The 27258-nt window shown below is 26.4% G+C and overlaps 1 protein-coding gene across 1 annotated transcript in view; it reads right to left on the reverse strand.

Moving 5' to 3' along the window:
• LOC122271584 (cell adhesion molecule Dscam1-like) overlaps positions 1 to 27258 on the reverse strand; it is a 384849-nt gene that overhangs the window by 97892 nt on the left and 259699 nt on the right. Inside the window, exons 12-13 of the mRNA XM_071184629.1 lie at positions 19007 to 19154; positions 10003 to 10151 (exon numbers count right to left, since the gene is read on the reverse strand). Of these exons, the coding sequence (XP_071040730.1) occupies positions 10003 to 10151; positions 19007 to 19154 (297 nt within the window). The remainder of the gene's footprint in view (positions 1 to 10002; positions 10152 to 19006; positions 19155 to 27258) is intronic.

A 27258-nucleotide genomic window follows, 5' to 3' on the forward strand; every position in this document is an offset into this window, starting at 1 on the left:
AGATGAAAAACACTTATCGCACGGAAACTAAAATAATTTATCTTTCATAACACATAAAGATGTAAACTTAATCTTCCAAGAAAGTGGCATTCTTTATTTATTGCTCAGAGAGTTTATGAACTGAATATAATTGAGTGATTGATTTTATCTCTATATCCACAAGGCTTAATGAGGTATTCATCGGTTTTATTCCAAAATCTTTTAGAGTTATTTTACTCTAATTTCCATAAACGCGTTAATAGTTTATTATAATTTCTATTTTACTATTTTTCAGTAATACTGTTTTAAGTTAAAAAATAAAATGAGTCCATGGTATTAAAAGCGATAAAAGTTTTAAAATCACTTAAAAGGAAATGGTTAACTTCATAGTTATGGTGATATAAATGATAGAAAAATTATGAAACTATAAAGATTTTAGAAAGTTTGAAAGTTTGGTTTAGTAAGTTCATCTATTACTTTATAGGAAAGTACATGTTTAAGAAAATGCGTAGGCTGCTTATCTCAGATTCGCTACCATGTTTATTCGAGGGCTTTCAATTTTATTTTTATTAAGCCTTTATTTTTATTTTTTAAGCATTTAAAGGTTTTTAAGAGAAAACTAAATGGACTAATGGACTTGACCATTTTTTTAATATTTTCCATTCGATCGTTTGCAACGGCTCATAGTAATTCTTAATCTATTTAAAAAATCGATTACCATTATAAAATTCGATAAAATGAACTTTGAGGTAAAATATCTACATAAATGCAAAATGAGTAGTCATTAATAAAGAAATAAAAATTTTTACCGTAGTTTTGTTATACGAAGAAAATTCTGGTAAAATTACCAAACTGACTGGTAATGACATTTCTAATAAAAAAAAACATCATTTTGGGTAATAAAACAAAAATTTATGGTATTTAAATTATTATTTTGTTATTTTTTTCGTTCATAGTGTTGGTTTACCAGAAATTCTGGTTTTCAAAATTATAGTGCTAAATACGACACATAAGTAAAAAGTGGAAAACTAAAAAGTAAATTTATCCGTTTAATTGTTTTTATTTCATGCTCTGTTGTACCTTGATAAAAGTACCAAATTTCACCAACTTCTATCACACGTAATAAAAACACATTTTGTAGTTAATTCACCAAAGTTTTTACCAAAGAACTTCGGTAAAAATTGCCATGCTCTTTGGGTGTTCCCATACAGCTGGAAACGCGGTAAATTTTACCATATTTTGGGAGTTTTGACCATACTTTTGTTCTCAGTGTACTAATATTAATTTTCTAAGCATTATTCAACAAAATAAAGTTTCAAAAGAAATATTATTACAATAAAACAGATTAAACTAAGTATTTTCTAAAATCTACCACAAAAAGTAAGTCTCAAAAACAAAAGAAAAAAAAAACAAAGTAAGAAGAAAATAGTTTTTACTAAATAAAAATTGAACATAAAAGCTATTTTGGTAAGGTTTTTTCGTGGATTGACTAATCATTTAATCTAAATTTTCAAGCTATTTTAAATTATAATAATGTTTACATTTTTTTTTTATAAATGCTAACAATCATGTTTTTTATATTGATTGCGAAAGAAACCGCATCAATAAATTTTCTTTCTAAATCATACAAAAATCATTTTTTCGTTCATAGCTATTAACAATCTTTTTTGAAAATATTTATTCTTCATGGTGATAAAACAGGCTAACAATCACGTGAAAAGGATAGTAATGTTTTTTATTTTTTCAAAGTTACTCAACAACAAACACTTTAATTAGTTTCCAATAACGGAAAGCAGCACACAAAACAATTAATCACGAGGATGAAGTAAATATATTGATTAATGTTTTTAACAAAGTTTTTTGAAGGACCATAAGTGTATTTTAGACTCGAGATTGAAACAGAAAAAGATAGATTATTGTGGTATCAAAAAGAAAGGATCAATTTGGAGAAAAAAGTGCTTTTCTGAACTATTTGATGGTGGAAAAAATCTCTTAAAATATAAAGAAAATCATAGTTTTCTTATTCGATAGAACTTTGTAGATAAATATGATAATTTTTATGTTTATTCAAAGAAGTGGAAGAAAGTTTTACGATATTCTGCAGAATTTTTTAAAATTATATTCCGCATAATCTATAACATTAAAAATTTAGAATAGATTGGTTGAATAATTACATAAATAAACATGCACACAACTTTTATTTTCATGATTTGAGATGAATATGAAAAAAAATATTCAAAGAATTGAATTCCGATTACAATTTGAATTATGATTTGTAAATTAAGATTTTTAAAAGCATACATATTGAAGAGTAAGACCGTAAAACAAAAAAATAAAGTAATATAAAATAAATTATTTGATATCATGTAACACTTAATCAGAATGTAGTAATTTAAGAACGTGCACACCATGTACCGTGCATTAAAAAAATAAATATCTGACCACCCTAAATAAGTTTTGATCTAATGATCAGATATTCACGTTCTAAGAGTCATTCTTAATGATTTGAGGGGATGACCTCAAATGTGTAAATTAAATAATCAAATACGCTGAAGAACAATTATATAATTAATTTTAAACTTTATAGCATTTTATTTTATATAGCTATTTTCAATTATTCAATAGTATGCAATTCAATAGTATATTTTCAAATGAATAAAGGTATGTGACAAGAATCTGTTTTGGTTCAGGGGAATTGTCGACACAAATCAGCGTTTCATATTATATATAATAAACAATTATAATACATTTTTGTATTACATCTTGAATACTAACAATTTCTCACACTCAAAACAAAAACACATATATTAACGAAACAATACAATTTATATTTGAAATACTGACTATATTTGCTTTGATATCCATATATTTGATGGCATGGGTGAGTTTGTTTCCCATATTGTTACATACAAATTTTGTCCGAAAGTGATCCAAGCTACATGTAAATAAAAATTTTCCTCCCTTGTTTATTTTGTTTTCAAAATATTTTTGAGTAAAGGGCTTTCGAAGTATCAATTTTCCTTTTTTTACTAATCGCAAAGTTACAGGACCGAAAAAATTGAACTTCACTTGTTTAAGGCAAAGAATTTATCAAACTAAGAATTAATAATTTAACTTAATGGTTTATTAATTGTTTTAAATGAATTAATTAATCATTTTAACAGTACATAACTAATTTCAGGTTTATAATTATTAATATGTGCAGCAACTTTAAAAATGAGGGACTAGGCATAGATGTTCTTTCCCTCTCTGTACTATACGTCATTACTGTAGGAACAAACTTATTATTTCGCAATTCTATATGTCTTGATTTTCTTTCATTTTTCATCTCTATTTATATTTGAAAATCAAAAATAAACTTTTTAATTATAAAAACAAAAGAAAAATGGTGATTACAAATTTAAATTATCTAACTAGATAAAACCAGTGAAGATTTCGCCATCCATTAAGTTTTAAAAACACAAACAGCTCCAAATGACACGCTCGTAATAAAACATGACGCAGACAAGTCCTTTAACAATAGTTCTACAATTTATTATGCATTATTGAGAGCTTAATAGTAATTGGAAAGCGGAGATTAGAATACAATAAAAGGGAGAAAATTCAATACAATGAAATCTGCAAAATCAATTTACCGAAAAGCGATGAGGAATTTAAGCGATTTCTTTTATTGATGAAATAATGAATCTTTCTTCTATTTTTTCGTATTTTGACAATTAAACGCGGTGCTAGAAACAATGTTGAAAATGAACGTAATAGAAAGAATAAAATAGTTAGAATCGTTCTTATTAAAGCTTAATGATAATTGCATTTACGAAGATAAGTTTTGTTTGACTAATCGCATTGTTTCTATTTTTAGATAAATTTAATGTCACGTTTAGTGCAATTTCTAATAGAATATCAATGCGATGCAATTTAAAGTAATTTTTTTATTAATTTATTTTAATTATTTTTTGATAAATTATTATTACTGTTTTCAGGTATAATTCATATGCTTACTTTTGAGTGTATAGGGTACTAATAATGCATGTTTTATTCATAGTTATATTTTATCGAAAAAAATAATAATTTTGGTAAAGGGAAATTTTATCTGCAAAAGCCTAAAATTAAAGATTGTGAAGGATGCATAATTTATTTTTCTAAAAACATAAGCGAAAAAGATATTTTAATCAGTTATTACACATTCTTCAAAAATGTATAGTATAGATAGGAATAAATTAGAATGGAAGCATATGCGTTTCTTTTCCTACCATCTGCTTAGTATTTGATGTATATTTTACTGAAAGACATTTTGCAACTAAATTGCATCTGTAGTTTTTAAATCATTTGTTATGATCAGAATTAAAATAATTAAAATGCAGAATTAAAATAAATCGTAATAGCTAAAATGTTTAAAAACATTACAATTGTCACAGAAATTTAAACTATATTAATACAATTTTTAATTAGTTTGCTCAGAGATTTATGAGCAAACGTTGAATTTTTTTTTATTTCACATAAAAAGAAACTTCTTCACGTTAAGAATTGCGCACAATTTTTCTATGATCTCTTCCATTACAAAGTGATGTTTTAAAAAACTCTCTCTGTATGAAAAGAAAAAGTCTGCATGAATGTTCGCAATAATTCAAGAACGGGAGCAGCGATTTGAATCGTATTATTTTCACAGTTAGCAATGGGTNGGGGGGGATAGTAAACACTTGCCACTTTATGGTGGTGTGAAGTTCAGGCGTAATATCGAAATTACGAAACTTCATTGTTGAAAATAATTTTAACAGATTCAACGTTACTTAATATTTTTTAGAAGAGGTTTGCTGATGGACTAGGCGTTTTTTTTTTCTTCTATAGATTGCGAAGTATTTTTGGAGCATTTAACAATAATTTCAATTTGTCTAATTTTAGTTGTTCTCGCGTGAGGTTAAAAAAATGTGTATTTCCTTTATTTTGACATGCGCTATCAAGGAAAAAATGTCTTTACAAAATGCTTTAACAGAAATAAAGGGAGACATGGACCCCGGAAGAGAAATATTTAATGGAAGCTCTCTTAATTCGTAGTTTAAATACCAAAGCAAAAAACTGTGCTAGAAGCAAATACGCAAGGTAACGTAAGTTAACAAAAAAGTAAGAAATACTGTATTTAGACGTCAGGGATAGTTTAAACATAGATTATTCAGCCGTGGGGGATTAGGGGATAGAGCGCTCGCCTCCTAATAAGATGAAGCGATTTCAAATCTCAGCGATGACTGGTGGAATTGAATGAGGAGCCTGCATGGTAATTTTTTATTATTTAAAATGAAACTTCAAACCTTTTTTATGACGATACACACCAATTTTAGTTCAGTGGGTTAACTAGTTATTTTATAATTAATCTTAGTGGCTGGGTGGCGCAGTTGGTTTGTCGTCGGCCTTCTGAGCGCAAGTCTGCGGGTCCAGACACTGGATTTTCGGGATGCAGAAAATCCTCAGCGGCCATGTCGTGTGATTATGCGGCATGTAAAAGATCCCTGGAGTGCCTTATTGGCTCTTGGCATTTCCGGCAAAATTAAATTCCTAGTGCACTTTAGCATCCAAATAGAGTCTCGGTGCTGCCATCTAGTGTGGCAGAAACTAGACGTCCAAATTAACATGACCAACGGTATCTCACCCATTGTGGTGGTCCTGAAAGAGTGGATACCACCTCTGGAGAAAGCACTAGATCTGCTCATCGGTAAGACCGATTGTGCAGCTCATTGGAAATAAAAAATAATTAATATTTAAAATTGATCACTTAGCCACGATCCCCAAAACTCAGTTTTCCCATCTCTGATGATGAACAATACGACTCCCATCTCCTTCTCATACACTGAAAATGCATTCCATCGCTCGTAGAACAATGATTAAATTTCTCAACAATAACTCCAAGCACTTACAGCAAGTATTGTTTTATATCAGTTAGTAATACTTTAACTTTATTAGAATGTTTTGCTTCTGATTAAGCTTCTCTGAAGGAATCATTCATTATGCTGAAATAAAATGTTTATGAAATGATTTTTTTTAAATGCTTTTCTCTTTTTTTCATTTCTTTGAAATGAAAGGATTTTATTCTTAAAGAGTAATCGTGTACAGGTTATTCCTTTTTATGAATATTTTTTTTCCTTAAAAGACCTATTTCGTTTCATTCTGCTTTAACTTAGTTATTTAAAACACACGTTCTTATGTTTTTTATTTTATTGAAATCGAAATTTTAGAGTTAAAAATAATAAATTTTATTTTTGTGTAGTTGGGTGGCGGAAAAATATAAAAAGAATTAAAATAAAAAAATGGAAGTGCTTAAAATCATTTGCATCTCTTCTAATAGCAATTAAATAAAATATTTTAGAAGTAAATAATAAGAAATAAGAGACATTTTGAAAGAGAGTTTTTAAACGTTATTTCCCTGAAAAGTTTCAATTTAAAATCTTATACATTTCCATTTCTTCTGTCTGAGATCAAACCAGCATGGAATTTTTTAAACAATTCATTCTCAAATATATAATTTTATTAAAAATGAACCAACATTAATAAAAAAAAAATAATGCTCTTCAAACGTTATTTAAAAAAAGGTATAAATTAGGACAGCAATTTGAAACTTTTTTTTTTGTCATTCATCAATTTATTTGTTGATTTTTTTTATTTATTTATTATTTTTTTTTTGCCAAGAGCACCCACAAAAAGTTTCACATAAGGGGAAGGAGAATTAAACCGGAGAAAAAAAACATTCCTCAAATTATAATAAAATCATGTTTTCAATTCGTTTCTGTAATTTTTGAAATTTTAAAAAACAATTTTTATAATTTATTCATTGTCACTAAAATAGCGAATTTTGAAACAAATTTCACAATTTTAGCAATATTTAAATTTGAAAAAAAGAAAATTAAAAAATCATACTTCATTTTAATTCTTGAAGAAGAAATAGTACTTTATTTGCATCACACTTAAAATTCGTTAACTTTTCTACACACACGCATAATAACAATTCACTATTATGTTTTTATAGTTTTTTTTCCTTCTTTTTTTGTAAATTTTGTATGAATTTTCTTTTTCGAAGTGCATCTTACAAACATATTTTAGCTAATAATGATGTAAAATTTTGAAATACAACTTCTGCGCCCAGTTTATTACTTTGAATAAATTCAATATTACGCACAAGAAAAATTATTACAAATAAATAATTATTTATTTTTTGAAGCTTTTCAGGAGAAAAACTTTTAAGAATAAAAAAAAAACTGAAAATGCATAAATAAGGGTTTAAGAATTATTTGAATCTTTAGTAAAGAACTAAATCTAAATCTTAAATAATTCCATTTCCTATCAGGGACCATAAGGTGAAAAATTTTGAAGCAGTTCTTATTTCTAAATATAGGCCAGTTTACAAAATCGATATTTTTGAATAAAAAATATCAATTCTCAAAACCAAGTATCCTTCTCTCCCTGCATTATATCAAAAAGTTAACACAATTTCGGCAGGAATAAAAAATATTAAAATAAAACTCTTTTGTAAGCAACATCTTGACATATGACAAGTTTTGACTAGTAGATTCGGCTAGTAGATTTTGACGTCATAAGTAATCCCCGCCTGTTTTTGAGTCACGTGATGTTAGTTTCGTGTTTAGCTAATTTTAAGTTATGATTTTAAAAATTTCAGGTTACTTTTGAACTAACTGATTTGATTTCCTAGAGTTATACGTTATGGACTATTCAAAATAATCAAGATTACACAATTACCCTACTCATGGATGCTCCTCATTCCGTACCCGGCTCGCACCGACCACAGTGCTGATGTAAAACATCCACAGTGGTAGACGCATCATGGGTTAGAGTCACCTTGCCGTTAGGCTAACCATGGGAGATTTTCGTAGCTTTCCTCTCAACGTTACCCAAATGCGAGTTAGTTTCATTAAAAAATCCAAAACTCCTCCACTTACGGCAAATTTCTTGTCTTCAGGCTCCTATTCAAAATTAAAAGGCTATGGACCAAGGCTAAATTACATTGGTAGTTGTAAACCCAAAAGTTGGGTCGGCTGTTCAACGACGGTTATGAAATTTTTTTTAAGTGTTTACATTTGTTAATCACTATAGTCCATTCCACCTTAAGTTGGCACTGGAGAGAAAGGTAGGAAATGTAAAACTCCGCCTTTGAAAAGTAGTTCTTCACTATTTTGGAATTAATTGCAGTTTAAATGCGCGTACAAATATAAATAAATGTTGCATAGTAAGAAAAGTATAGCTTGAAACATTCATTAGAAGTTTTTTATGTTTAAATGTATTTAACTTATAAATACCTTCTCAGTAAAGCGAATGTACAAAGAAGAAGGAGGTGTTTTAGTTTGGCGCTGAATTAGTTTTCAAGGACAAGGAATTGGCTCATTGGCTATGTTTCTACACTGGTCAGTCAGCTTTTCCATTCGCCTTGGCTTTGCTTAAGTGTCCTATCTCTTGTGCAGTTCTTATTTCGTTTCTTTTTTCTTTTTTTGTATTTGATTACTTAATTTTCTAAATATTAACCTCATCTGTACAATATTTAATGAAAAATTTTTTCCCCTCAGAATAAATTAAAAGAAGNGGCAAATTTCTTGTCTTCAGGCTCCTATTCAAAATTAAAAGGCTATGGACCAAGGCTAAATTACATTGGTAGTTGTAAACCCAAAAGTTGGGTCGGCTGTTCAACGACGGTTATGAAATTTTTTTTAAGTGTTTACATTTGTTAATCACTAATACTAAAGCATTTTGTTACCTAATAATAATACTAATTAATTTTGACACCTTTTTATTCTTTATTATTCTTTAAATGAAAGTATCATAACATTTATAACATTCACTTTTCGGATTGAAAAATTATTTATTTATTTATGCAATTTTTTACGTAATATTTTACTTTAAAGTTTACTTTTCACTTTACTTTTATTTACACTTTATTTTAAATTTTATGCTTTATTTGAATTTATTATTTACATTTTGCTTTATTTTATTTTTCACCCTTTACATTACTTAGTACTTAACGCTTTAGTTTACTTTATATTTTCCGTTTTACTTTTGTATGCTTTAAGCAGTGTTTTTATATAGTACACTTTACTTGACTGGCTTTTATTAAACTTTTTAAAAGTAACAATAAAATATCTAAGAACAGGCATTGGTATGCACAATGCATTGAAAATTGACTGATGAATAATAGTTGAATATTACGAGGCCCGTGAAATCTCAATAATGCTAGATTTCTAGTTATTCTGCACTTAAACTCATACCGGTTCTTCGCCAAAATGGGCTTCAAGTATTGAATCAGTAATTCAATCATCTATAGAAATCAGTTGTAAAGACAGATTTTAAATTTTTAGTTGATATATATTCCTCATTTACTTAGTTTTTGCTGTTTACGTTTAGTCTTAGTGAAAAAATTTCCTACAAACACAATTCATTGGCTTTCAATAAGACCTTTCTATTGCTAACACAAAAGTAATTAACAAAAGCAAATGAGCACAGAGGCTTATATTGAATTGCTTTATTGTTATTTTGTTTTATTGTCCATCAAAATCACCATTGGATTAATTAGCACATTTGTTTTCTTTAAAATGTTTGCATTTGACGTACTGAACATTTTAACAACAACAAACTCACCATTTGTCAAATCTAAAAATTTCCGTATAGCAAAATGTAACGAACATGTTAGTAGCAAAAACTAAATCCACTCTCATTTGAGCAATATGAGTTTATATTAATGTTTATTAACTTTGATATTTTCTGGAATTTCGATTGTATGATTCCATATCTTGAAATACTCGAAATTTTATTTATTTAAAAAAGTGAACCCGCTGATCATGATGGGCAGCTATTGCTTTAATAAAAATGAATTTTATAGTGGAGTTAATTATCGCAGTTTAAGCTTTAAAGAAGTAATATATATTTGGATTTTGAAATTATTTACAAGAATAATTATTTTCCTCACGAATGAATTAAAATAGTATAATGAAGTACAGTAACTATATATTGTTAAAAATGTGATAAATTTTTAACCTTCTACTAGAACTTGTATATTTGTATCATCTTTCCCAAAAGCGTTGGTTGCTGTACAGGAAAAGAGTGACGAATCTCTTCTGTCTGGTGATATCACAGTAAGTGTTGACGTTTTTCCATTTGGTGTAAGTTCGTTCTTGATGCTGTATCTGAAAAATTAAAAAGAGTACACAATTAATAATTAATCCTTAAATTCATTACACATACATCTAAATAATCATAAAAAATTAAAAAATTAATAGCTAATTCTAACAAAAACAAATATTGCAAGTTTTTCACAGCTTTAGCACGCTATAAAAGTGGTTACGAAAAAAAAGAAAAAACCTTAATAATTTAATAAATTTTAACATAAACTTCACATTATTTCGTAAGGAAATTATACCTGTATGAGTTCTACAAGATCTCTAAGCATTAAAGTAGTACTTTAAAGAAAGAATTTCTACGAGCTTTAATGTAAATTTGGTATGAGTGTTTACGGCCTACCTAAAGGGATAAGTACGGAAGAAACTTGCTTTATTACGGTAAATTTTGACTATAATGAGTTGGTCCTGAACAACACATCATGCAGAATAATCTGAATGTCTACAATTTTTGTTTTGATGTAATTAATTTAAACTTCTAAAGTCATTTTTATAAACAATTTTCTATAACATAAATTCACTTGAGCGGACAAAAATTAAAAAAAAAAAATGGAACTATTGTAGTTTTGTTAATTGAGTCGGTATATGTCATTCAGATTTGTGCATGCTTTTGTTGTTTCGATAATTAACGATTTATTGATTATTTACGTTTTTTAATCGTGTTCAAAGAATGGGTATCAAACCAGTAATGTAGGTAAGAAATAAAATATATTCATCCATTTTCCACAGAACTAACTTTTCACTATTTTAAATTAAGAGCAAACAATTTTTTTGTTTTGAATTGCCTAAAATAGTTGTAACGGAAAACCAATTGTAAGACAATTGTTACAGTTTTCAAGTAAATGGTTTTGTTTTAAGTCATATGAAGCAGAGCATTTTTATGTATCATAAAAGTATGCTTTCAGTATATTATTTAAGGAACGAAATATGGTTGGTCTTAAAGCCTTTGACCACAGTTCCCCTGTCAATTGCTGTATTTGACCAGCGTTTTTATAGCATATTACACAGGCCTTGATTCACATATCCATTTCCATAAACTACTGCTTGGAAATTTCAATGCTGAATTTTATTTTCTGAAATATAATTTATTAAATATAAAGGAAAAGAAGTAAAAAGTAGGAACATTAAGCTCATGCAATAAGAATTTATAAGATAGAAGATAATTATTTCAAATTATTTTCTTAACTTATGTATAAATTCAAATTACAATAAGTATTAATTTTCTGCGTGTCACAAAATTCATTCAGCTTTATTGAAATATTGTTTAATAATTAAAGAAAATTGCGAAGAAAGAGGACTGAAGACAGAAAAATGACTCATATCCTTTTGAAGTTGTTTTTCCCATAAAACTCTTTTCTTAAGATAAAAGTTTTCTGCAAGATTTCGAATTTGTTTGGACCTTGATTTAGACTGAACACAGAAAAAGAAAAACAAAAGTATGTGGATAATTCATGAATAATTTAAAATTTTATAAGTTCATCTTGAAGTATTTGAGCACGTTATAGTTGCTTTAAGATTAGAGGGAAATGTTAAAATTTTTCCCAAAAACTGCTTTTAAATTTTTTTTCGATAGAGTTTCAGCATTGTAACTTTCATTATAGTATCTTTAACAATTTTCCAAAATATATTTTCGACTGTATTTTCAAAATATATTTTGATATTGAAACTTATTAAAATAGGAATATAAGATTTGCATTCCTTTCTCTTGTAAGAGACAAAATTTAAAAAGTTCCAATGCATTTATACCTTTCAAAACTTATCTTTAAACACAAAACATACATAAATTATTAATTATGAGCTTATTATGCATTGTGGAATTTATTTGAATTAACATTAGATTTAATAAGTTCAAATTTTTCTTTTAAAAAATTCCTTTTCTTGTATATGTTATTACACACATCATTTTCACAAATGATTAAAATTCTAAGCTGGAATTATTGATGTTATTTCCTCTCGTGAGAGATAAATTTTAAAAATTTGAATGCATTCATAACATTTCAAACTCATCTTAGATGACGAAACAAATATAACGCAATAATTACGAGCTTTTAGTGCATAGTGACGTTTACTTATATTCTCATTAAATTTCAAATAATTCAAATATTTCTATAATAATTCCAATAGCAATTTCTAATAATTTTTAAAAAATAGCTCTTTTTGTATATATAGCATTTTTACACGCAATGTTATCACATTTTTTTTAAAAAAACTCGAAAATAAGTTGAGTTATAGATGATATTTTTAAGTTAAGAATGTACAAAACCAATGAAAAATTAGTTTATTTAGGGGCTTATTTAGGGGACTGTTTACTGATAAAGTTATTAAGAATTCTGTGTAGCTCTTCATTAACTTTTGATAAATTTATAAATTTTGTGATGGTCATTAATGAAATCAAAAGAAATTGCTTTAAAATATTGAATAAGACTGAAAACTTAGATATAAAATATAAGTATTTTTTAATTTTTGGTGCTTTAAACTAGCTTTTTTTGTCATATAAACTAATATGATCTAAATTATTCATGATTCCTCTTTAGTTAAAACGATCAATGCTTGCCGTATGCTTGTAATATCATATGCTTGCTGATAATAATACAATATTGTCTTTTTGATGTGAATTAAGTATTTGAAAATTGGTTTAATAGAGACTGAGTCAAACGATGTATTAATTGATAAAAAAATTAAACAAGAAACTAAGATAATCATACACAGAAAGCCTTTAATTCGAAAAGAACGTGCTAGGGCTGTAACCATGATGAAAAAAAAATCAAATTATTGATTCATGATTCCTCTGTAGTAAAAACGATAAATGGCTTTAGAAATGATATGATAAAACTAATTAATTGCAAAGTGAGAATTGAAAAACAATGATTTTTGGTTTAATGTTATGTGATAATTCCATTTCAACCTTCTCTCTCTCAGTAATTTTTTACTCACTGCAAAAATATACACGTATAGAGGATAAAAGGAAATTTTCGCAGTAGTGACAAAATGGATCCGTTGATTGAGTTTTCCGTTTCAATACTAATTTCGTTTTGATAGCTTATTCATAATTTTCTACATCTACAGCTCATAGTATATTTCTACAGCGCATAGTCAGAGTGCAATAGAGTAACTTGCTGATAAGTAGTTTCTAGTTCAGACAACTTACAGATGGATTAAAACTGAAATACTGAAATTGCAGAAACGCAGTGAAGGTGCTCCTCAGAATTCAACTCTTGTAATTACAACCTATTCTGTATAACATAAGGATGCTTATAAAAGAATTGTTTCAACAGGGCATCTAACACTAAAACATAGAATCAACACTCCAATGCATTCGAATAATCTCTGATTAAAATACAATTCGAACATTACGCAGATGTTTGTTGTAATTTTATAACATTTTAATGAATAATATTTATATTATTACTAACAGTATTTGCAATTCAAAATCTAAAAATTTATTAAAATAAAGTATATAGTTTACAATTTTTTAAAAGTAGGTAATAAAGCAAATAAATTATTAACAATTTTAAATTTAAGACTTTATATTTTGTTTTTTTAATATAAATAATAAATAGAAATATGATCATTTTTATACTATAATTGTGAAATATTTAATCATTTATGATTTATATGTCGATGATATTACAAGTTCAGTAATCAACCCAACTAAGTTCTTTCAGATTATTCTCTGTCAAATAAGAATGCTTTAAAGGTACAAGTTTCAACAAAACATCAACAACTACATTAGAAAATCAGCTCTAATGGATTATTCTCCTTTATATAAGACTACTTTAGAGGAAAATGTATTAAAATAAAGTTTATAGTTTATAATTTTTTAAATTTTTTAAAATACAAATTAATTATTAAGAATTTTAAATTTAAGACTTTATATATTCGTTTTTTTTAATATAAGTTATAAATAAAAATTTAACTATTTTCATACTATTATTGGAAAATTTTGTAATCATTTATGATTTATATGTTGATAACATTAAGAGTTATCTATTTAACCCAACTCAGTTCTTGAAGATTATTCTCTATCATATTAGAATGCTTTAAAGGTACTTGTTTCAACAAGGAATCTACAACTACATTATACAATTAGCTCTAATAGATTATTTTCTATCATATAAGACTGTTTTATATGTTTTAGCAAGATATCTACAACTATATTAAATAATCAACACTTTTAGATTATTTTCGATTATACAAGAATGCTTAGGAGACATAGATTTCAACAAGACATCGATTAGTATGCCAAACAATCAGCTCTCCAAGACTTCTTCAAAGTTTAGTTCAGTATTATTTTAGATTAATGAATAATATTGAGTTCATTACTGATAATAATGAAACGAAAATTATAATTATTTCCTAACAGTTTAAGTTTTTTTAAAATAAATGTTGACTTTTGACTTTAATGTCAGATAAAGTAATTTTTAAAAAGTTAATCAAATGTTTGCTCCTAAAACTATATGCAAAGAAACAGTTAATTGACAATACAGCACATATTCTATAATCACTTTTTTAATAAAGAAATGTTTATTTTTGATTTATAATCTTAGAACAAATGCATAGTAGGGAGTTTGTCAAGAAAATTTATTGACGATTAAGGTAGAAAATTATTTTTTTAAATTAACAATGATTTTGGATAGTGCAAAACTAAAGTGGTTGCAAATTTCAATAAAAAAAGAGAAATGTCTCTTCAAAAACAAAGCAAAATAGATCAAATATTTACACGAATATTAATTTTTGCTTCAAAAGATATATTCAGATCAACACCGTAAAAGGGAATCAAAGTTATTATTTTTATCATTATTTTTAAGGAAACAAATTTCATCTCTGTATCCAATGTCTGAAAATTCAGCTATATATTGTTTTACATGATTTTTACTAAATGTTTAAATCATTAACATTTAGTTAAAAATCATGTAAAACATGATTTTTAACTAAACGTTAATTAATAAGTAGTAAAGGTTAATGAATGCGAAATTCATAACATCTAATTGGAGTTTTTTAATAAAAATACTTAGTTTATTTAAAAATGAATTTATTTAAGAATGAATTTCTTTTTGATATTGGAGCTTCAAATATTATTTGAATAAACAAATTAAAATCATAAAAAAAAGATAAAATCTTTAGTGAACTTAGAAAAGAAACTTCAATTTGATTTTACAATTTTTCAATTTAACATAAAATAAGTTATCATTAAAAATAAAAATTTATTTCGTGAATAGTTAAATCTATTGCATTTAATTATCTTCAAATGAACTTTTAAATTCATTTACTTAATCTTCTTCAACATATTATTCTATTGTAAGTATTCTTCAAAGCTCTTGATTCTTTAAATAAACTTTAAAAACCATTAAAATTAAAATACAGAAAAACACGAAAAGTTAAAAATAGTCACTTTATCATATAATTTAATGATAAATTAAGCTTAATTTATCGTCATCAAAAAAGCTTTTCAGAAGTAATTTTTGAAAACATTAAAAAATATTTATTTGCATTCTAAATGTATTCAAATGCATTAGTCTACTTAGTTTCACGTTATCTGTTTGCTCTTTAAGTTTCATTTTAGTAATCATATTTTATAAATATTTTAAATTGCAATTATATTTGTTCAATAAATTTCTAAATTTTTACCTAAATTAGATTTCTATCTACGTTAGTGCTTATTAAGAGTTACTTTCGTATGAAACAGAGTTTGTGCATTTATTCTAAGAAATTCTTTTATAAGTATTTATTAATTCCCCATTATTATAAATCTATATATGGCTGATTCAAGATTCTAGCAATTCATTCTCCAGTTTTATAACTACTTTTTGAAACATATATATATATATNTATAAAATTTTGTACGAAATTAAAATTGATAATATCTCCTTCAATGTAATTTACCTGGAAAATTTTAATTGCCAATATATGAGTAGAATTTTTTAATCTAAACATATTTCATAATAATACATTATTACAATATAAGTTTCAAAACTTCATAATATATTTCAAGACTTAAAAACAAACTGTTATTCGGCACTATCGGCTTACAATATTTCCTATCAGAAAAACCTTTTGTAATATTCTTTGGCATGCATTATTTTTATATTTTGAAAAACATTATCTAATGCAAAAATCATATTCAGATTTAAGTATTATATTTTTCTGATATTATCTTATGGGAACTCAGCAACTAAGAAGAAAATAAAACTGCTTAAATTTTAAAGTTAAGTTAGTAATAACTCTGCTTTTAATATATTGTTCATTCTAAATATTTTTTGTAGATAATTTTTAAAAAAAAATTGTCTCAATATTTAATACGACAATATCATAACTTCTGACTATAGAAATATAATAGATGTCTTAGAACTGAAGAAAGTAAAGTAATATTAAAACAACAGAATCTGTTATGGAAAATAAAATAATAAAAAAAAAACATCGAATAAGACTTTTTATAATTTTTTAAAAGTAAATAAAGTAAATAAGCTCGTATAATCTCTATTCAAATGTCAAAAAAAATCTATTGAAAAAGATTTTTTTAAGAACAATGAAAAAGGAAGAAAGTATACGTTGAAAAACTTTCTTTTAATTATTTTTAAGCCTCAGACATTAATGGTATTGGGGATTGAAGACATTTTTACTGGAATTTTTATGCTCAAGATTTATTAAAAAATATGAAAAATAGTTCAAAGGAAATTAAAAATAGATTGTTAATTGAAAAAATCAAGAAAGGGAAACAGCTGCTTTTACATCTTTTTTAAAATGGCTCAATTTTGGATCGTTTCTCTAAGACACTAATGATAATAATGCCACTAAAACTATTTTTGTTAATTTTTTTTTTAAACATGCTTATGTCATTTTCATTTAAATTTTGGAAATTTGAATATTGAAATTGAAATTTGAAATTTAAGATTTTTTCTCAAGAAATTACGTAACAATGAAAAATAAGCAAACATAATAACGTCTCTAAGTTAAAAATTTTTTTTGATTAGAATTAAGTGTCTGAAAATCTGTTTAATATAGACTGATTCAAACGATATATTAAAGGACAAAAAATTTTATTAAACAAAAAACTAACATAATTATACACAAAAAAGCCTTTATTTAAGATAAAACATGCAAGGGCAGTTACCGTGATGTCAAACGAATCACAGATAAGTAAACATCGTCTTAAATTGTTCATAAGGCAAGTCGAATTTCATTAAAAAACGCTTTGATAGGAACAGGTTGGATAATTTATTTGTGAAGTAGAAGTTTTGTTTACTTGTTTGTGAGTTTACCATTTGTGAAACTTGTGCCGTAAGCATTTGAAATAAAAAAGAATCAAGTGTTTTTGTCGTGTCATGCAGGAAATTTCTTTTAATTCCAATGTGATTCGTTAAAGACCATGACAAAATTTTTGAAGGAATTAGACCGTTAGTTAATATTACGATGCTATTTAGTAACAAAGTACTGAGATATGGATCCATATATAATAGTAAGCGTACACAGTAAATTTTGCTGACATAAAAAGAAAAAAAATCTACTAAATTGTGAATTACTGAAGTTTTAGTATACTATTTATATGCAGATTTGATTGACTGCATCAAAAATCTGCAAAGCTATATTTTTGTTTTCATTTCATTAACACAATGTTAATGGAATGAAATAAGATACCGTTTAAAGAACACTCTGGATTTATCCGTAAAATTCAATTTACTGTAAAGTATTTTTTTCTTAAAATCCATTATAACGATTTTTATTTTTTCATTTATTTTTACCGAACAAAATCTTTTTACCGTAAAATATTATAACGTAACTTTTACAGTAATATTTAGTTAATTAGAGTCCTTCAGTGATTTCACAGAAAAATTATTAATGCAAAAACTGCGGTACATCAGAGTTTTTGTTCCGTAAGATGTCCCTGTAAAAATGGATTTCCCGATAAAATGGGTACCGTATTTTGATACGGAAATTTTTACAGTGAAATAAACTAACGTTTGTTTCCACTTGTTTAGAGAATATTGGAAAAATCAGAATTATTATTGTATGTCCTTTTTAGTCTAATTTAGATAAAAAATACTTTTATTCAAGTTTTTATTCGTAAAGTAGCAAATATTTTTTATTCGCAACGGAATTATGAAATATATTCTCCGATCGGGATGGTTTAGAACTATTGGCAATCATACTTAGAGAAAAAAAATCCGGTGAATTACTGTAGAAAAATGCTGTTTAATAAACCGAAATCTACATTACTTTAACTATTTATTTGATAATTTTTCCCCTCATATTGAAGCGGTTTACCGGAATTTGTGGTTTTAAATCTTATAGTTCGTATTATCACTCATTTTGCAAAAAATTCAAAACAGAAAAGCAAATTTGACAAAATAAATCAGTTTTGTGTCACGCTCTAAGGTATCATAATAAAATTACCAAATTTTACCTTATTTTAAATCTTATTATTTATTATAAAAGTTTATTTTATTGTTTATTTTTGAAAATCATTACCCAAGAGTTTTGGTGAAAATGATAGAGCTTTTTGGTATTCTGAAGGAGTTAGAAACATAGTTAGTTTTACCATATTCTGGTAGTTTTGACGATACTTTTTTCTCAGTGTATCTTATCTTAATTTCAAACTGCCTCACTCTTATTGGTATTTGTGCACATTGCTTTACAACTATACAAAAATCTTGCTTCCTAATGAAAGACATTTGAAGCAATGTATGAAAAAACACAAGCCTATAATACTTATAGTTTATATACAAGTAAAGTAAAATTTAAAATTATATAAAATTTAAAATTGAACTTAAAAGAGCTACGCAAATAACATTTACGCTATTCAAATATAAAGGAATAGCATGTTTTTAGGTTAAGAAAATCTTATTTGAAATCGTAGATAATTTTACCTTGTATCAGAATTAGAATTCAGAACAACTTTATCTTTGTACCATTCAATTGTTATTGGTTTTTCTCCAAACGCTTCACACTGGACGCTCAATGAAGAATCCTTTGAGACACGGTGTACTCGAAATGGCGTTTTGAAGTGCGCAGCAACTGGAAATAATTTCTCAGTTAAAATCAAATGCATCAAGTAAAAAATAATTAAAAATAAGTAATAATTAAAAAATAATAGCAAGAAAATTTTAATAAGAAAAATCTAACATTCAGATATCAAAAACTAAGAAATCATGATATTAGTTGCTATAAAAGTAATTGTATAACAATTATTGACGTGATTTAACAATGTTAACAGTTAAGTTACAACTGAGTGCTAACTATATTGTGCCCTTTACATTTATACACATGGCACATTTATAAAGCATTTATTTTCTAAAATATACGGTTTGAGAGGGCAAACTTAAATTATAAATTTTAAATAGTCAATTGTGTAACATCTAAATAATTTTTAAGTGGTCATTGTAATGTTACAAAAATAAGTCATTTCAGACATAAAGTCAAAGTGAATGGTGACATTTTATGGGAACGCATATAATAATAATAATACGCATATATTTAGCATATACTCGGTTTTTCTGTGGTGTTAATGTAAATTAATTTCTAAAGTTCCCATTATATACCCATAATTGAAGTTTTTTTTATTACCTGATCAAATCGATATTAAATTGTGATTCTTAGAAATGTTACTGCTTGAACTGGAATATTTTTTTCAAATCTTGCATAAAAAATTATATTTGTTTCATAAGCGATATGCTCTTTGTTATAAATGTCAATTTTCAAAACTTAAGTATATACTATAATGATGACTAAATTTTGTAATAATTTAATGAATTAAATCATTATGCATATTTTAATCATCAAAAATTTGAAATTTGTTCATTGTTTTCAGAAAAAATTTGTCTTAAAATCAAAATAAAATGAACGATTTTAAAGAAACGCATAAGGAAGAACTTTTTATTTAACAAAAATATCGATCTGTACAGTGTACGATCTGTACAACATCTGTGATGTTGGTGGAAAATAAAAGCAAGTTGTACTCATTGTTTCATACAATTTCAGTCATTTTTTCTCCAAAAGAAAATCGACATTCGATTCTCCTTTCAGAGAAAAAATATATCTCTCGTGAGAGGTATGAAACCTAATCTTAAGGAAACGCAGTAGTAGAAAATATTTATGTTTATAAAATTATTGGTTTTGATGTGCCAATTTGTGAAATTAATTCCTTAATAGCCCATGCATAGTTACAAAAGTTAGCTTTAACCCCCTTCATTCCAAACAAAATCGGCATAGCCATTTAAAAAAACATTTGTATCGGAAAAATATAATTAAAGGAAAAATAATGAAATGCAGCAAATCATCCTAGTTTGTAAAATTGAATAAAAATCTATACATAATTTTATCAATGAAATCAAACATTTAGTACAGATATTTAAAAAAATAACTTTAATCAATATCCAACTTTATAATCGCAACGTTAGAAAAGTTTTCTTTACCTATTTAATTTCTAATTGCTTTGGACTGCTTTTATTTGAATTTAGTACAGTTATAACAGTACTTAATGTAAGTAAGTACAACTAAGACATTCTTACTCGGAAAAAAATAAGGAAAACAAATAGTCATTTTTAATATTCTTGCGAAAAATTGCTTTTTTAATTAATTCTGATTACAATTATGTAATTTTTAATAAAAAACGTTTTAAAATGTACTTATATGATTCGATTATTTCCAATAAAAATTTGTAACAATAAGTATGATTTATCGTCAAAAAATTATATTGTGATACAATAAAATTTTGAATGTTATTAAAACACACTTGCTTACGTATTTAAAATTCAAGATCATCTAACAATTTAGCGTAAAATACATTACAAGAATAATGGTTTGGAAAAACCGAATTTTAAAGTAAAAGAAGTCTTCTTCATTGACAATTTCCTCGAAATATACTGAAGAAATATGATGATATCAAACTTATTATACATTTTTTCCACATTTTTCATAGCTCCAAATGGTTTTTATGTCAAACAAGTAAAGTTAACAAAAGAATTTAATTTTAGAAAATGTCAACAAAATGAAAATAATAAGTGAAAAATAATAATAGCGTATGAAGTTATTCTAAAATAGATTATTTTCTTTTCAATTTACAGCAGAGCACATTCGATTATCTTTAGCTCCAACTTCCGTCATACATAAATGCTCAGCAAGAGGGTCGATAAACGGTTTTAAAAGATGCCAAGTTTTCAAAAAGCGATGAAGCACAACTTTCACCCGGATGAATTTTTCATGCTGAAGACCCTTTTTATTATTCTTTTTTTTTACTCACCGCCTTCTATTGGGTTGTTGGAAGATAGGAATTTTGAATAAGAAGCGTCAGATAAAAAGGGTTGCTCTGTGCAGACCCCCGGAAATTCTGTCAAGCTCGTAGCTTGACACAATAGGGGATCGGTTCAGGGAAATATACATTTTTTCCACCTTACTGAAAAATATCCCAAAGGGAGCTTTAAAGTCAAATTCTCCCCAAATAATTCATATCAACTTCACTTTGCGAACATTGAAAATTTTTAAAGTGCATTTCTTACATCTAAATTTGTGAAGAGAGGGATATCGAAATTGAATTCCTTGAAAAAGCGCGTTTTTATTGTTTTAAATTTGTTTTTTTTTGTACTTTTTCGCAATTGGTAATCGTAAAACGTATATTTTCGTCGTATTAGAAATTTTTGCTTCTTTTATTTTGTAGCGAAGATCTTTTGAAAAATTAATTTTCAGGCAAAGTTTAAAATTTGAAATAAGAATTGGGAATTAAGTTAACTTTCTTTGAGAGAAAGATTACATAAAAGAATAAAAACCTTTACTTTTCTATAATAGCTCTGAATTGTGATATTTGTGCATTATCATTAAATTATTTCTTTATTTAGAAGAAGAATATTAAATATCAAAGTAGTTTTGGTTATATATATATTTGGAATTAATATTCAAAATATAAGGTGGCAAAAGGAATATACCACTAATATGTGTTTATGTTTAAACTTTAATTTAAATTACCATCACAACTACTTCATAGAGTGCTTTTATGATTATGAGTTGTCATATTTATCAGCATAATCATGGTTGATTTTAACGAGTATTTATTATCCGATTTTTATTCATTTATGCTGTTTATTTCTTAAAATTCATAATGATTAGTGAAACTAAGGCTTATGTATACCACAAGGATAGCTAAATTTTTAAGAAAGCTAAGAAATAAAGTACACTGTGAAAATGGATATTCAAATTTCATGAAATTCGTTTTTGACGAATCCGTTTTCTGCTATATGCCCCAAACAAACATTTTGTCAAAGTGACAAAATAGGTATTGTCACTTATTCGAGGAAACGATATTTGTAAATAGCAAAGAAATATTTCACCCCTCTCTTTGTTCAAAAACAAATGTAAAGCTTAATGTACTTAACTTCTCTAACAATCACTTCATGGTGGTCACCATATAGCTGGGTAAATATCACCTTAATAACACGAGAAATGGAACAAAGAATAATTATACGCACACCCGAAACGCGATTTGAACCCAGGATCATCCTGGGACGGGGGCAACTCCTTGACCTGCAAACATACTAGCCGTCTTATTGCGTCTATATCTTTTCGATCGCCTAGTCTTATCCCAATTCAGTCATTCTATTTAACAGTCTCCCACAATGGACTACGATGAGGTTTCAAGTTGAGTTACATTTTCGTCATATATTTGAGATTTCCCATTTCGTCACTAATCACGTGATTTCGTAATAAAAAAGATATTAACTAGTGAAATATAGCTCAAGGAGAGTTAATTGCTTTTCAAAATAGTAAATCGGATCGGATTGTACATAATCTAAGTTATTTCGTATTAACTGGTAAGACTTATTATGTTAGATACCTAGTTAAAATTTTGTTTTGTTTGTTAGTCTATTAAGTCAGTAACATTGCAAATGTTAATCCATATTACCCGAATTTCCTGTTACTCTATTATATGAGTTAACATCCCCTAAAATGTAGTAGAAGCATTTATTGTAAGATAGTTAATCAATAAATCAGTAATGTATGCGTATAATTATATTACCTAGGATTGGTTGAATATTCCGGGAAAGCATAATTATAATCAGATTAATGAAAGTCATAATTATTATATTTTCTATCATACATTTTTCAGTCATTTTCCATTTTTTTAGACTAAATACAGTTTCTTAGTGTAGATATTTTTCTGAGTAGTAGATTGCGTGCAGATATTTTACTGATATTATTAAAAAATACACGAAATAAAACATGAAGAGAAAATGAAGCATAAGCTGGTTTATTCTTGGATTAACACAACTTGGATTATGGAATTATTTTTTAAGTTAAAATTTTATTTCATTGTTCGCAGCACTTTATCATAATGAAGAATAATGAGTATTTTACTACATTCAAAACATGTTTTGCTAAATGGATCTGTTGTAAAGAATAGGAATAATAAAGAAAGGTAAAAAACAAAAATTAATTATTTCCCGTGTTTCAAAGAGAAGTTTGCTTTAGGAATAAGCGGACAAAATATATGGATAAAATGGTTACTATGCGAAAATTAAACTTGTATTTAAACTGGTTGGTTGCGCGGAGAAACTGTTCTTGCGTTTTTATTTTATTTTTTAATTTGCAATATATTTTTTAAGTGTTTTTTACTTGTATCTCCAACCTGGCAAATCTGCAACTTAATTCAAGCAAGTTTGTTTCTTAAATAAGGCATTTCTTAATTATTTATAAATGAATATTCGTTCGATTAATAGAACATTTTCGACAATTGCAAACATTTTTAACAGTTCATATGCTTTAATTTTTAAAGATAACCAAAAAAATATTAAAATTGACATTGAATATTAAAATTGAATAGAATTTTTTAAATGGGAATGAAAAATATTCGTTTTCAAAAAATATAAAAGTTTAATAAAAATTTAATAGACATTAAATTATGCAACTTTAAATAAATGTCTTTTTTTAACACAATATTTAAATTATTAAAAATATGTAATAAAGTTCTTTATTTTTAAAAGGGTTTTTTATAAATTTATTTTGTTTTTAATTATTAAAACAGCTTGAAAATATTTAGGATTCAGGTTTAGTACAAAATACTGTAATTTTATCATTCATGTTTTTTTTTTTGGTAAAGCATGAAGTTTAACTCATACTAATACATTTTTAGTATAATAGTATTCTTCATGATCACCTTACTCAAACTATCAATATATCTACTACCAAGTTCCTAACTCATTACATTTCAAAACTTTCACGTTAACCAGGATTCAATTAAAATAAAAGAATAAACTTCAGAAATTGTTTGGCGATAAAAGTAAAATAAAATGCAGTCTGGATATTAAAATTTCGTTATTGAATATAAACTTTGGTGAAATATTTTTCAATAAATTCCGAATCTGATGTTTCAAGTCTGAGATTAGATACATAATAAATGTTTTTGTTTCTCTTTCCATTTGAATGAGATACAAAACAACAAAAATGTTAGCTGAATTCTAAATCTCAATGGAATTTGAAAATACCAGTTTCATTTTCATTAAAAATTTAAATAATAGGGTTTTATTTTTATTTGTTTTGAGCTGCATTTCTAGCTAGATTGTAATTTATTTGTTTAATAGAAAGTCATTTCATATTTGGATACAAATTTAATATAATATGTAAGAAAATGCTACTAATAAAATGATTTATGCTTTAAAAATGTTTTTTTAGTCAAAGTTTATAAATCATTGCTTAAATATAACTACAGTTAATTTAAATATTAATAATTAATCATTAATCATAGTTTTCCATTTTTAAAAAAAATTTAATTAATTTGGGAGAAGAAGAAACGTAATTTATTTTTTCTATGCTGTATATTATTATTTACATTATATTTATGCTGCATATTTTCATTTACAAAATAAGATTTTCCCAAAAATTCATATAGAAAATTTACACTAAAATATGCATAATGTTAAAATTTTATCTTCGCTCACAATGCACTTCTTTACCGAATGAATCATTGCCTTAATTAGGAAACAAATTCTGTTTTAGAGAGATAAATTTCTATTCTTTGAATTATTGAGATTGTATGGACTCAATTACTTTGTTTCTCTTTTGCTACAATGGCTCAGTGGTTAAGGCACTGGACTGTGGTTAGGGCATGGATTGAAGTCCTACCATCTTCTGATCGATGGGTACCAGCTTGTCTGGGAAGTAAAGGCAGTCTATGCGCAGTGCTGACATTTTGCCATAATCATACCGTTTGTCAGGAAATTGTGGAGCTTTATCCTCCATTAACCCCTTGGACCACAGATGGTTGTTGCGGGAATGCTTTAATTTTTCTTTAACTCATAAATTCCTTATTTTTAGTGAAATGCCCTTTCTCGAAATTTAAGAATATTACACAGTATGGCCGAAATAATAGCTATGGTTTTAGTAATTTACAACAGTGCTTCCCATTTTTTTCCAGCTATGGATATCCGTAAATGATCAATTGATCAATTGTTTTCCGGTGGAACCCAGGCTTTATAAAGAAAGTATATAAAATGTTTGCTATAAATAAAGTATAATAAATGCATGAAAGTATATAAATATTTGTTTTTCTAGCGTGCATTTTTAACAGATACATTTCTTTCTAGAACAGAGTTTGGCACAGAGTGCATAAGCGCATAAGAAGATGAGTTAAGAAAATAATAGTAGGAAGTCACCACAATTGATAATAAATCTTAAATGTTCTAATTGAATTGTAAGAGCCAAGTTGAACAACAAAATTTTCTTAAGTATTCTAGCATTCTGATTAGTGTGTTATTAAAATGCTAACTCGATTGCATAAGCTCTGAGACATTAGAAGCAAAATATGAAAGGAATACCAAAATTTAAACTAAATTAGACACGGATTGTTTCGTTCTCCACATTAAAAAAATAATAGTTACCTTTTTAGCCAAATATAATGATAATCATCAGCTGAAAAAGCTGCTGAGTAAAAAAATAATATGAAGACGTTAAAATATCAAGTACTAAATGTTCTCATTGAATTATAAGTGTCAACTTAAGCGTGAAAAACGAAAATATCCTAGCATTTTAGGTAATATTTTGTTAAAATGTTAGCTTGATTGTATAAGTCCTAAGACATTGGAAATGAAGAATATTTGTAACATAAAAATTTAAATATAATTATACATGGATCGTTTTTCCTTTCTACACATTTTAAGACTTGATAGATAACTTTTTAAAAAGTATTATGATACACATTATTTAAAAAAGCTGTTGCGTAAAAAATGACAGCATGAAATCATTAAAAAATTAAGTCCTAAATGTTTTGATTGAATTATAAGAGTCAACTTGAGCGTGAAAACGAAATTATCTTAAGTATTTTAGCATTTTAGGTAATATTTAGTTTAAATACTAGCTTGATTGTATAAGTTCAAAAACATTGGGTGCAAATAATGTACATAACGCAAAAATTAAAGCTAAATTGCACATGAATCGTTTCTTTCTCCACTTTTAAAACTCAATGGGTATCTTTTTAAATAAATATGAAGACGTAGCTCACCTAAAAAAACTGTTGTGTAAAAAAATAATAGTAGGAAACCATTAAAAAATCAAACTCTAAATGTTCTCATTGAGTTGTAAAAGTTAACTTGAGTGAACAACTAATTAATCTTCAGCAATTTCTTTTGGAGAATACATTTTCAGGAAGATATCTGTATTAGAAAGAATCCAAGCGAGGGTAATAAAAAGTCTGAGAACACAAAAAAAACTTTCTGTGCCTAATGTTAACGACCTAATCATTCGGATTACAATTCCATCAAATAGTCATTAAGTGTAAGCTTTGGAATTCAAATGTCACTACAATCAGATAGGGACTAACATGGATAAAAGAGAAACGTAATTAAAATAAGTTAGGAGGTTAGAATAAATGATGTAAAGAAAAAAAAAGTTAATGACTCAAATTATGTTATCTGTACTACTCCAATCTCAAGGTAGATTGCGATACCATTTGCGATTAGAAGTACTAGTCTTAGAGAAAATTAGTATTCATTAGATTTTCATTGAATGGGAATGCTTGGTTGATTTGATTTATCCGAATTTGATACCTTATAGTAATTGCACTGATAAGAAATACTTGAAGAAAAGGAATTTAATTTTGTATGTACGATTAGAAAAAAGAAGATTTAAACTGTAACTA

The sequence above is a fragment of the Parasteatoda tepidariorum genome, chromosome 8, assembly GCF_043381705.1.
Source record: "Parasteatoda tepidariorum isolate YZ-2023 chromosome 8, CAS_Ptep_4.0, whole genome shotgun sequence".
NCBI lineage: Eukaryota > Metazoa > Arthropoda > Arachnida > Araneae > Theridiidae > Parasteatoda > Parasteatoda tepidariorum.